Here is a 13169-nt window from a genome sequence, read left to right on the forward strand (position 1 = left end):
TTTCATACTTATTTCAGTACAGTTCAAGCTGTGCTCATGTGAGAGGCTAAGACATGTAGACCCCAAAGCAGCCGGACCAGGTGTCGAGCTAGCAGGGCTGCGGTGCCAGAGCTTTCAGGCTAGTTAAAAGGCTGTAGTCACCAGAAAATGCAACCAGTGGGATGAAAGGCACGACATAAAGAAAGCTTCTTCCACGCCTGAAACGAAGAATTTCAAACCGAGCTTCTCAGCGCACGTGCAGATGTGCACACGTCATTCGACATAGTGTTGGATGTAAAAGAAAATGCATCGCAAAGACCGTATCAGCTCTGTAATTTAAAAATATTGAATATTGCTTCAGTTTGGTTTAATTGTGGTGACAACTTTGAGACTACTAAAATAATTAAACCTGCTAAAATTTATTAGGGCCCTAAGGACGTTTTAGAAGGAATACTATCCTAGTCTTGAGCTTTAATGCCTCAGCTACATTTAATGTAATTTTTATCAATAACCAAGCAGCTCATAATATTATAGCTCCACTGAAATCTTCATGCTGTGAAATCTAATTCACCTAATACATGAATCCATCACTTACACAGACCCTATCTCAAATGCTATAAAACTTCCAAACCCATAGATTTGTCTCCAACAAAAATAACATGAAGGGGCCTTTCAATCAATACTGGAATCCCTCTGATTCTGGTACCAGCTGAATATTTTCTCCAACTTTGCTTTTGTTCTTCTGGGTAGAGGCCCACAAGGGAAAGAGCTTGTTTTCACTCGCAGCCTCATCAATACCTAAATCCTGGTGAACAAGTGACACTGAGAAGCTGTAATCAATAGCTCCCTGTGCGTTTTTTCTTCTGGTCAAATGGTTCAGCACTACTGACAGGCCTGACACTTAGAACATGATGCTAAATCTTTATCAACAGCCATCTAGGTGACTGGCAGAACAAGACTCGGGTGGTCATTAACGCTCATGGCAATCTGTGAATAAACTAACTCCTCAATAACGCGTTTGCTTAGAAAAAGGTGGGGAAAGAACTCGCCGCACAAGGTATCGATTGCCTTTGAAGTGCATTTAGCAAATTCTGTCTGAGGACGAAGCAGAACGGCGGCGGACGGTGGTGCTGCGCTTGTTAAGGGCTTTCGGTTGGACGCAACAGAAAACTGACCATCCTGTTACCCTGCTCGACGGGCTGAATACTTACAGGAAACCGCCAGACTGTCAAAAACGGATCAGTGAGGCCATAATGGGAACAGCTGAAATATCAGGCTACAACACACAACAGAAATCACGCTTGGCGAAAAATAATCTTTCAGTTTGCTCATGTCCTATTGCTTTTTCTCCCCCTGTTCCCCTACAGAAACAAACACTGTAATATGAACCAGCATGGGTTCAAGTTTATTGCAAACCACCTAAGGAATTAATGCACAAGTAGTTTTATGTGTTTGCAACATTACAAATCCATACTTCACAATCTTCTCTTAAATGCACAATTACTCTATTCAGTCTCAAATGTTTAAAACATTTTGGCTGAATAATATCCTTGACTTACGCTAGATCGATACTAGCATCAAGTTATACACTTAGTTAGGTTTCAGTCTGAACAATAACACAATCAGATAGAATATAAAAAAAACCTTATGCAGCTATTACTGCTGTTAACAGACCACTGAAGATATCTTATTTAAGCCACAGAATAGTCATTTAGGATGGCCTTGGACTAATCAGCCCAACATTCGCCGTTTCCCATGAGTCTCTGTGATTTCTTTTTGATCCTCCTATACTAGTCTAATGAGATTTTTAATTGAACTTTATGGGTTCCCTTTGAGGACCACAGACCTTGCAATCAATCTAAACTGCAGTAAACTATTTGAAGTTTTTCTTGCAAAAGGTGAGCCATCCCCACCATGTCCTTGGCATAATTTGAAGCAAAGATGTTGCATCTTTCAGCTGCTACTGGCACCTCTTCCACCTTCTCATAAAGTTGAAGGTCACTGTATGAATTAGGCGGAGCAACCCGACTACAAAGGGAAACTTGCAGAATGCACACTACCAAAATTAAATGCCAACCCACGACTTGGAGAAGGGAGAAATATTTTGATATTTTGTGGAGAAATGGAAGGTACACGATTTTATCAAAATATTTGATTTGAGTACCACTAGTGTCCGGTTCTACAGGCAGTGCTGTTTTATGTCAAATGCTTGTTTCTACTGATATTACTATCCCCGTTAAATCATGTTTATAATTTAGTCATCCAGATCATATCTGGACAGAAATTCATAACATGACAGGAATGGAATAGCAGTAGAATAGGAATCTATTAGGATTACGTGTTTGGGAATACCACTGCGAGCACCATTTGCTGGTAACAGTCCTAAGAAGCATCTCAAGGTGCAAACAACGTAGGATTTTGCATAGCTTTGGTAGTAAATCATTAACAAAACCATTCATTAAAGTTTCAACTCCTCGCTTGTAAACAAAAATCACTAGTCTGCTATCATCTATGCATTTCCTGCATAGTTAAATTCCTCCACCCATTTATTTAGCACATGGGTGGAAGACACGACAGCAGTCTGCTAAGGGAATACTGGAGACCACCACATTTGTGCGATAATTTTGAGCAAATGCTACTGAGAAACGGTGTCTGTATCTTCAAGCTCCTATTGCAGGTGTCGCAGTTGCTAACACTACGTTCCTTGTAAGAATTCTTTGCTAATATTTTAATGATGCTGCAGTGGAGATGACACGTTTGGTTTAATGAACTGTATAGTCAGATTTAATGCTCAATATCTCACCTGATAAACAGACTTCAAGTGTGTTTATAAACGAATGATGTTCACGGGTACCCTAAAATCCTATACGTATTGTGCGCTATCATATAAACTAACATATTGCCTAATGTGCTTAAGGTTTGAAGTTCAATAAAGAAGGATACTGTGATATTTTAAGTGTATATGAGATTTTCATATGAAACAGTTCATATAAACCGCATAAAGCTTTGTTTTGTCAATACACTGTATTGTACTTGACAATACAAACTATTTTAATATGATGGAGTGATTTCCAATATAATATGGTGTACATTAAGATAAGGCAATACAATGCAAACCTACAGGAAACAGTTCTCAAAGAATAACAATACAGTGTTGTGCAAAAGGATATGTAATTGCTATCGCCTAGAAATGTACCCAGCTTTGCCCTCAGGCTGCAGTGGAGCAGCAGCATCCAAAGCAGCAGTAACAGCAGGTTGTGGTGTGAAAATTCCTGCTTTTCCCTTGTGAGGAAGGATGAAAATAGTTCTGAAAATATACAGCAAAGCTACTGCAATTTTTTTTAAATGGGGTCCTATCTTATTTTTGTTTTTTCCCATCCCATACTACAGCATCCCATACTACTAGTGTTTTCTGTCTTCAGCAGAAAATTTTTTAAGCATATTATAGATACTACTGTATAGCTTTAGGGAAAAAGAGCTATATAATACCACCCCAATATTTCACAATAGAAAGCTGATGATAAAAAAAATCAGTACTGTAATGACAGCCCTGCCTGTCCAAAACACATTTTTATTACTACACGACTCCTGTATTGTAGTTAATCTGTAATTTCATACATATTCCACATGAAATCACACATATAGTCCTTTTATACTTCAATGGGACCACCTTTTCACTATGCGTTTCTCACATTTTCCATATAAATCTTTATGTGGCCATTTAGACCTACCAGTCATAATATGCAGGCTGGCGACGCATTAGATTTTATGAATGAGGAGAAATATAAAGATAATACACGGCGCGGCAACCCCCCCCTACCCCCCAACCTTTATTATTTGTACATGTAAAGCCACCAGGTCTTGTGAAAAACAGACTTTTTTGAATTCACTTTGCAACTACACGCTGTAGCCTCATATGTACCTTATTAAAGAAAAAAACGGAGAGGACTGAATGTAAAAACAACATGGGAGGTCAAAGATTACAGCAGGTATAATGCTGGAGAAAAGAGAGGTATTAAGGTATGGAAAGACACATGTTGTTAAGGGCAAGCGGTAATAAGGAAAAATACGTTGAAGAATGGCTGAAAAGGCCACAATGCTATTAATAGAAATCAAACTTTATTTTTTTAAGGCGAGAAGTAATGGAATCTGCTGAAAAGCAAAGATATAGTGGCATTCTCTCTCCTAGCTTTTCCTTTTCTTTGCACAGTAGCAAGTCAGCCGAAGGTTATAACACCAGCGCCACGCAGCCCGCATCTGCTAGTTCGCCAAACTATCACATTTAGGTGCGTTCAGAGCCCGGTGTTTGTGTATAATGACGYGAGGTCTAATTCTAGGCACGAGGCTTTTACCCCCCAAAGCCCAACCACTGCGGGTTTAGGGAACCACGCTCCCTCCTGCTCCCTCTTGCAGCGCTGCTGCTGATAGAATCCTTCTAGTCTGGAAACCCTCCAATTCAGTTTCTAGGTTACTCTAACAGAATATCGTCAAACACTAAGCCAAGCTAGTACATATAAATATATATATATATATAAATATCGAAGACTCAGGTATAATGGCACTGATTCTCACTAACTTCGCTTGCACTAAGCAGYGTGATTTAGGTTCACAAATACATCCCAAAATCTAGACCTGGACAACTAAAAGAGCAAGATACCCACCAGGAAGACAGAAAAAGAGACCGAGTATTCAAACAGCTTGTTTCTCCAAAATCCAGAGGACTAACCTGAGAGCTACTCCTTCCAGCTGGCTTAAATTCAGGCAACCCATCTCAGTGGAGATATGCTATTTACATCTATTTTGGAGCGCGTGGGGGGAAAAAACAAACAAACATTGGCAAACTAAAAGCTACATTAGGGATTTGTTTCAAACACGTACCTACATGGATTAAAATCCTTCCTCTTTCACATTTTCAGAAATATTTCCACGCCAGAGAGGATGGACTACTATTAACTCAAAGCTCCTCACATCCTGTCAAATGGTGTCAGTGTTGAGTGATAAAAGATTTCCCTCACCTAACAACATGTAAGAAAGTTTGAGAACAACAAAACGCATACAGGCTGACAAACTAAAACAAGTGCAATACTTCTTTTTCAAACCTAACACCATAAATGGTAGGGAATAAATCATATTAAACTGGTTGTGCATTATTGCTGATTAAAAACACTTACTGACCCTATTACTCATGGTAGACCAGTTTTCATAGCAGATAAATTTAATCTAATGACATTTAACCCGCAGAGCGTTCTGTCTRAATCCACCATCTTCCATCAACTTTATTTGAAAGTTGCCGTGGACTTACAGGATTGCTTCTCATCGCTCCTCCCACCGCTCTCGCCGCTCTGCCGTTGCCTGCCAGGGCTGCTAATTGCTTGTAGGAAACGGCCTCGCCGAATTTCACCTCTCTCAACAGGGTCCACAGCACTTGCCCGGTGAACGAAGCTGCAAAAAAGAACAACRGAGTACTTGTTCGCACGCGTGGCTGGAAAAAAACAAGCAAAAATATCCCCAAGCCCCAGCACAAAGCGTGGTCTCAACAATAACTTTCTAATTTAAATTAAAACAGCCCAGACACACTCTCCTGTTATTGTACCCTATATTACTATATCTAAATACATGATTATTAGAAAGAGCGCTTCAAGTAACCGATCACTATAAAAAAGGATTTAAGGCTTTGATTTTCCTATATTTTTAATTTGCTTCAAGTACAATTACCCTGCTAACTCACACAATGTGGTTTCCCATTAAATGGGCAGAGTATAAATTAGCATAGAGCCAAACGAGAGAGGAAAGGAATAAGCGGCTCTACCCATTTTGCGGAGCCCTTGCGTCTGCAGCTAACATGCCGCTGGAGCGGGGCCGCGGCGCGGCGTTTTGCAGCGGGAGCCCGAGCCGCTGCTCGCTCCGCCGACGTTGCAAAGCGCGCGGACTGCCCGCCACCTCGGACGCACCGCGCTCTGCAACGTAACGCCTCTTCCCTTGTTTTAATTTTCATTCACCAGCAAATTGCCTCTAAAGCGTTCCAATTGCTGAAGTAATGAATAAGAAAATGCATTAGAGCCAGTTTCCTTCTGCGTTTCAGGGTTTTGCTTTCCCAGTCGAGGGTTATTTTACAAGAGGGAAACCAATAGCCACTTCAGGGGTTTAGTTCGGTTCAACACCTCCTGCTCTTCGGAGGCGCTGGAAAAGCTTTGGAGATCCCACTAATGAATACTTTACGGAGAGGAGCGAGCTGGCGAAAAAAAAATAAAAAAAGGGGGAAAAGCCCCCGAAAGGCCCCTTCCCCTCGTTCGCAACTTCAGTCTCCTGCTTTGGYGATGAAACAACCTAATTAAAAACATTTTCTTTCTCTAGTCGTCAAAAAAAGACATTGATTACGTTACGTAGGCACAYAGTGAAATGTGGTTTTGTTCTTAAAGGAAACCCATACACCATTATGTATGTGTTAAATAATAAAAATCACTTCTTAACTGAAGGGAATGATAATCACTTCATTGAAAAAAATCTGTTTAGTCTTTATTATAACATTAAGCAAATTAAACATCAGCATAATCCAGGTGATACGAGAAAAGGGTCATCAAAGAAATTAACTTTGTTGTTCATTAATTTACATGGATTAGTAGAGGGCAAAGAGATAGCAAATCTGCTCTAGTTTTTTTATGATATAATTTCAAACTGTACACCATTTGTGGCAGTAGGGTGACTTTGGGGTTAATCAGACTGATTTGTCCTTTTAATTGCTTTCTATTCAAAGAAAATTCATTAGATAATGTTCTCTTCAAAATTCATGAATCAATTTAACTGAAGAAACCACATTAACAGCTTTGGGTTCATTAGCGCAAGCAGTTGTGTTACTAGCTGATTGCTGCGAGGGTTTCCTTAGGCAAACACATTTTGTTTACTGTGATTCCTTCGGAAAGGTTCCTTTCAAATCAAATTGCGACTTCTTGGTTTTTTTAACCTCCTTTTGAGCCGGGGAGACGAGCGTTCGCCTGGCGCCCGGGGTGGCCGCGCGCCCTCGCTCCCGGCGGGCTGCGGGAAACCCGGCCGAGGGCCGGGAGAAGCCGGCATGAACCGACCCGGAGCCCGCGGCAGCCCCGGCGAAGGGGGCGAGAGCGCCGGGGCGAAGAGGCACCGGCTCCTTCCTGCCATGGAACACGGGGCCTCATAGCTGCAAACAACGAAATCTTTCGCAGCCGCGCGCATCGTTTTACAAATGTATCTGAAAACTCAATCTCATCCTGTGGGGAGCAAATGCATTAATTAGTTTAAGCAGCTCTAAGAGATGGTGCCAAATACTGTTATTAAACTGTCTGCAAGTGTTAGTGCCTGTAAGCATAACCTGCCCAAATTAGATGGCTGAACTTTCACCAATTTTCAGTGTGTGCCAACATTTTATGCTGTTAAATATCATTATAAAATGCTGTAAAAGCTGCACATAAAAATTAACACACACATTCTCCCTCTCGCCATATGAAAACACTTTATACGTTGCTGAATTTAAGGATGACCGCGTAATTCGTGAGTTCTTGGCAGATCCAAGCCGACGACGGAATGAAACTTCCCCACGCAAACGGGGGCAGCAGCGGTTTCCTCCTTCCTCCCGGCCCACCTAAGTGCACATGTTGGACGCCGCGTCGAAAGGACTCGGTCCAGATGGACGGGCTCGCGATGGATCGCTGTCCAAGTAACGTGGTCAATGCAGAGCAACCACTGCCGCTAAAAATTATTTCCGACACCACCGATGGATAATTTTAGCTCAAAACGTACGTTTCACACGTTTCCACTGCAAACTGCAGCTGGAGAGGAAAAGCAAGGGGGAACCAGCKGGGCCAAGGAGGGAGAAGCTGGGCTGAAGGCTACGGATGGGAGAGACCTGCAAGTCCAGGAAGCTTCTTGGCCACAGGGGTTTTCAGATGGACTTCACTGCTTAGCCCCCMAAACTCCTCTGCGCCCACCGCAGGGCCGGGCTCGAGGCTGCAGCTCCCATGCGGCCGTCGGGAGGTGGGACGGCACCGGCTGGGGGGTGTCCGCTCGTGGCTGGGCTGGGCAAGGTGGAAATGAAACCCGCGCTTTAGGCTGAAACGTTGGCCGGTGGCGCTGGCCACGGTCGTGCGAGCTCTTGGGAAYGCGCCTTGTTAAGCAGGATCCGGCTGTTCGGAGAAGCAGCGGAAGAAACAAAAACCAAACAAATGGATTTCCAGCTCCTACGAAAAGCACCGCACCTTTTAGGAGAAACCTTYAGCAAACAGGTATGATTATTTCCTCCTAAGGACATTCCCATTACATTATTCACTTGTCAAGTTTTATTAGGAACCTCATGTATATGATGTAATATATTAAGCACAAGACCCCATAACTGAACCTTAGTATCAGTCCAACCAASTGTGCTGCAGGTTGTCAAAACCTTGCATCACCGAGCCAAGAACRTGTGCGCCAAGGCCAACCTGAAAGCAGTACTGACGGACAAGTCCTGCGCCTCTAAGACCAGGACTGGCTAGGAACCGGCTGTTAAYGCCCACGTGCTTTTTACCACTAGTGACACATCCGTTTTAGTCACTACTGGCAAAAAGACAGGGAGCGTAACGCTGCAGAAACATCCCGCTTCGTCTGCAGAACAAGTCACCAAAGCAGCACGAACTTCCGTCCGATTCCCAAAGCGTCATTCAGATGCCGGTGCTTGAAAGAACAGTTTCATACTCAAACTGAAGAACTTCTACCGACAACAGGCAGCTATGCAAAYGGTTAATGATGTCAGCTAGAGTGTTAATTTTTAGCAATTTTGAAACTCCTTCGCTGTGAACTAGGTAGCTAACCCCGTATTAAGCACGTCACCTAAAAAGCCATTCGAATATGAACAACCGCTACKATCCTGACCTGGGCTAAAGTGGCAAGAGGTATGTGGAAATGATAAAGGCTTGCCCAAGTCTCTTAACTGTTTAACTATATTTTGCTCTTGTTATGAGGCAGATCAAGAAATGTTTTTCTTCCCTTTCACAATGGCTGCAAGTCCCTGACCACTGGTATTCTTACAGTAAAAATGAAATTATCTGTTGCTATTAAAGGTTCACCGGGGAATATAGTTTAGACAGGATGGGGATACTGCATCCTATAAAAACAGTCCAAACAGCAGAAACAAAGGACTGTGTAAAATCAGGGGTGCTGCAAACATCTTGGCAAAACCGTTCAGAAAGGAGCACAAACTTTTACCTTTGCTGTTTCCTATGCATGTTTGTCCAGCCCCGGCCCTAGCTAAGGTCTCTTCTTCCTGCTCCAAAACCCCGAACGTCTGTAAGAGGTAACTATCATATTTATCCTTTCACACCCCATCACCGCACAACCTGATCATCCATACRACCCATACCATACCTTCCTGCAGCCTGTCCTATTTAGGAACCATATTTAACTAACGTTTGCATCTGAAACATATCATATTCATATACGTACGCAGAACCAAAGGGCAAACCAGAACCGTTGCTCCTTATCTTGAAGAGCAGCATCTTCCCCCCACCCCGGCTCAGCTCTCTCTGTGCACGCTTGCAGCGCTGCCGAGACCATGCGGTGCTGGCTGGAGTTGGCACCAGGGGACCGCAGGCACAAAGGCGGACAGACGGACGGACAGACCTCCCCGGCCTACCTGACTGCTTAGGAGCTGGATGCTGGACGTTTAACGCTCCCTCCAAGGCACCACTTTTGCTGAAAGCAAGGCCAGTATTTGCAATCGGCCTCGTCTCGGACCAGACGCGAGCCCTGCACCATGCAGGCCGCTAGTTTCCGAAGACCGTTTTGCAGATGCAAATTATGCAAGTAAATACTTAATTAAATCCAAACCAGCAATTTATAAATAAAAGGCAGCCCATGTTTAAGCCACTACAGTACACCAGAGCATCTGACGATGTGGCTCAGGTGTGATTTACTCCTCTCCCACAGGTCGCGGCGCTCTCCTTTCCGAGGAGACACGGGAAGTAAAGACGTGTGGGCTAAGGGGAGTGCTTTTGTAAAGCTATTGTGTGTCACGTATGTATGCACGCGTGGGTGTTTGCATTTACATGTAATAACACATAATCAACCACAGCTATAATTTATAAACAACATACTATACTTCTGTACCACTTAAGTGAAAACCTATCAACATGTTTTCTTCTAATATAAATAATATTTTAGATTGGTTCACAGCAACTGGCCAAGCCATGTTAAAACCCAATTAATGGGAGCCGTTTCTGATCTGTAGTTTAATACAATTTTAAATGCAGTTCCCTTCAGACTGTGAAAGGGTTGTAGGGCCAAATTCTATCCTTAGAAGCAAATAACTCTCCCTGGACCTAATCCAGCAGTATTTCTTCAGGTTAAACTCCCTGGAAGTCAGTGAGAGTTTTACTTGAGTAATAACTGTTTTTCTGACCCATTTTTTGAGCAGCTGCAATAGCAGTTTTGTATGCATTTATAAGAACAGACTATAATTTTAGAACTAACGGGAATGAGCAGAAGATCCTGCCGCTCAGCACCAAGCGTCACACCCTACATTATCTCCGGAATGCCACAAAAGTCCCCAAAATGTCCTACCTTGAAATTTAAACCTACGGAAGGTTTTACGCAAAATACGATGCTTTAAGCACCAGCCAGCGTGTCCTGCATGCAGGGAAGCGCGGCGACTCCGCGGGTATCCTGACGAGCCTCAGCCYGAGCGCGGCGAGAGCCCGGGTTCCCTCCTGAACTTCCAGAAGAGGAACCCTCCTTTTCTGGTCGAGCGAGCTGCGTCATTGCAAATTGTTGAATCGGGAAATTCGGAGGAACGCAAAATTCACTGCCTTGGTAAATAATGCATTGCCTCCTAATCACAGCGGATTTTGTGTGCTGGAGTTCAGCCCTTGCCCTTGCATTTCTGGATCAGAGTTTCATCTCTACCGGAATTAAAAATGTACGCTTCCCTCCGATAAAAAGCTAGCAGAACAAGGACTACATGGGATGGAAAATGTTTGTGTTGCAAATGTTTAGTAAATAGTTTCTGAAAAAGTTTTTTATCATTCAACTCGTACGCACTTTTGAGCATACACTCAGAGGTGATAACGCCTCCGACTGTCACTGACGTCACTCACGTACATTTTGCAGCAAAATTGATTAAGCCCATTGCTGTAGTTGGAGATCCACTATCCAATTTTTCATGCGCAAACACAGATATTCCACTAAACACCTAGGCTATAAAAAACCCTTCCACTTCAGTTTTCCGCATCTCAGTCATCAAGGAAATTTAAGTAAACAGGTACTGTGAAGAGTTAATGCCGTATCTATTAATTTAGGAAATCTAGGAAGCCCAGTCGGGCTAAGCATCATTTCAGTCTCATGAATACAAAAGCTCTGCCAGCCTCCGCCTAGCTCTCGCTGCACTGAGACACGATCTCCTGCCTCRTGCTGCCGCGGCGGGACGCACCGCAGCGTCGGCCCTGGGAAAGGGGCGCTGGGTGCTGGGCGCTCGCCGGCTGGGCTCAGCCACGCACGCGGGCGCAAGAACGACCGCCAGCCGCAACGCTTGCAGTGCACGTCTCGTCCAAGTCCAGTATTTTAACATCACGTTTAATTTAAAAAAAGGGGGAAAAAAGCTTTTAAAATTTAAATAATTGAGTACGAAAAATGATTTATATGGCATTTCTGGACCAGAAAGGCACGAAAACATACATATTCAAAATGCACCGGCCTCAGCTTAAATAACCGTTACTCTGCTTAAAGTAAAATAACTGAAGGAATCTTTTTTAACAGTTTGTAATAGATTGGCGAACTGTGTTAAACACTTGAGAAAAAGAGAGAAGCTGTTTCTAACCTGGTATAATGAAACTAATTACAAAAGAGTGGAAACAATTGCTTGGTTTGACACCCCCTTCTCACTATATTTTCAGCTGTAGCCAACAAAAAATAGGTTATTTTCTGCTTTGCAAATGTCTTTTCTGCTTCTGAGAAATCCTCCAAACTTTAATAGACATGTGATAATAATATTCCTGAAATAGCCTACTCAACGGGAAGAATTGAACAAACTTGTTTCACACATTTCCCAGCTCACAGGAGCATGTGTCTCCTCCAGGGCATAACCTTGTTATCAAAACAATAAAAAGGTAGAAAATCTGATTTAAAATGACACAACTTTATCAATGCATGCAAGACAATGTTTTCAGACATTGATGCCCCTTCATCATGCCCAGATAGTAAATGACAGTGAGGGCAATGTCAAATCGCACCTTCCTTTCAGCGTCTTAGACACAACAAAAGAGCCCCCAGCCCCGCGCGCAGCATTCTCAGACGCTGCCTTATGCTAAGTATACTAATAGTCATTAAAAATGCATTAAGGCGCCGTGGCTGTACACACAAGCAGGGCCAGCGACGCCGCGTCCCGGCTGGGCAGAGCGCACCGCGAGAGGCGCCGTTAGCTCCTGTCGGCCTTCGCGAGGTTCCCGGCGCCGCAGAGGAACCGTGTCGGCTTTATTATTAGCAAACACGTCACGCCGCTCCCCAAACCAGGGCTGTGCCCCACAGTCACGGCGAGCCGCGAGTGCAGGAGCCACATAATCAACATAATTTGACTTAACTTCGGGGAATATTTACCAAATCTGAGGGGGATAAATTTGATTGATATCTACCCATGTGACTTATTAGGCTTTGTCTAAAAAAGCCCCAAGGTACTGTTAAATAATTTTTCATTGATAATCATGCTGTCTCTGCTATCAGCCAACTTTTGAAGACCAACCCGACAGAGAGGAGCTAAGCCCCTTAATTTCTTAATAAATTATTCTTTACCATAGGATGGGGATTATACCATGTAGAAGGCATATCATTACTGACAGAGCTGTCAGAAGGACAGGTGAAAGGAAAACTGGCAAGCTTTAATTTCTCTGCTGAGAAATAAGGGGCTCTTTTGGGATTAATCTCAGTATCAACATTGAGCCTTTGCCTCAGGGCAGCCGAGGAATTCAAAAGAAGTTGTGACTGCATTTTGAGTGATGGAATCGAGCTCAAATTGCACCGCTGACTTTGGTTTCTCCCCTCTCGAGGGGGGCGGTGCGAGGAGGAGGTGGCCACGGGGCCGGGGAGGTGGTCATGGGGCCGGAGAGGTGGCCATGGGGCCGGGCAGGTGGCCACGGAGCTGGGCAGGTGGTCATGGGGGCGGGGAGGTGGCCACGGGGCCGGGGAGGTGGTCATGGGGC

The 13169-nt window shown here is 43.7% G+C and overlaps 1 protein-coding gene across 8 annotated transcripts in view; it reads right to left on the bottom strand.

The window, feature by feature from the left end:
* MGMT (O-6-methylguanine-DNA methyltransferase) overlaps positions 1-13169 on the bottom strand; it is a 191522-nt gene that overhangs the window by 16843 nt on the left and 161510 nt on the right. For all 8 annotated transcript variants that reach the window (XR_003253473.1, XR_003253472.1, XM_026065663.1 and 5 more), the window contains exon 5: positions 5282-5421. Coding sequence is in view for 6 of the 8 variants with exons in the window: in XM_026065663.1 (XP_025921448.1) it covers positions 5282-5421 (140 nt within the window). In the remaining 2 variants the exon portion in view is untranslated. The remainder of the gene's footprint in view (positions 1-5281; positions 5422-13169) is intronic.

The sequence above is a fragment of the Apteryx rowi genome, unplaced genomic scaffold (assembly GCF_003343035.1).
Source record: "Apteryx rowi isolate R43461 unplaced genomic scaffold, aptRow1 scaffold_23, whole genome shotgun sequence".
Lineage (NCBI taxonomy): Eukaryota > Metazoa > Chordata > Aves > Apterygiformes > Apterygidae > Apteryx > Apteryx rowi.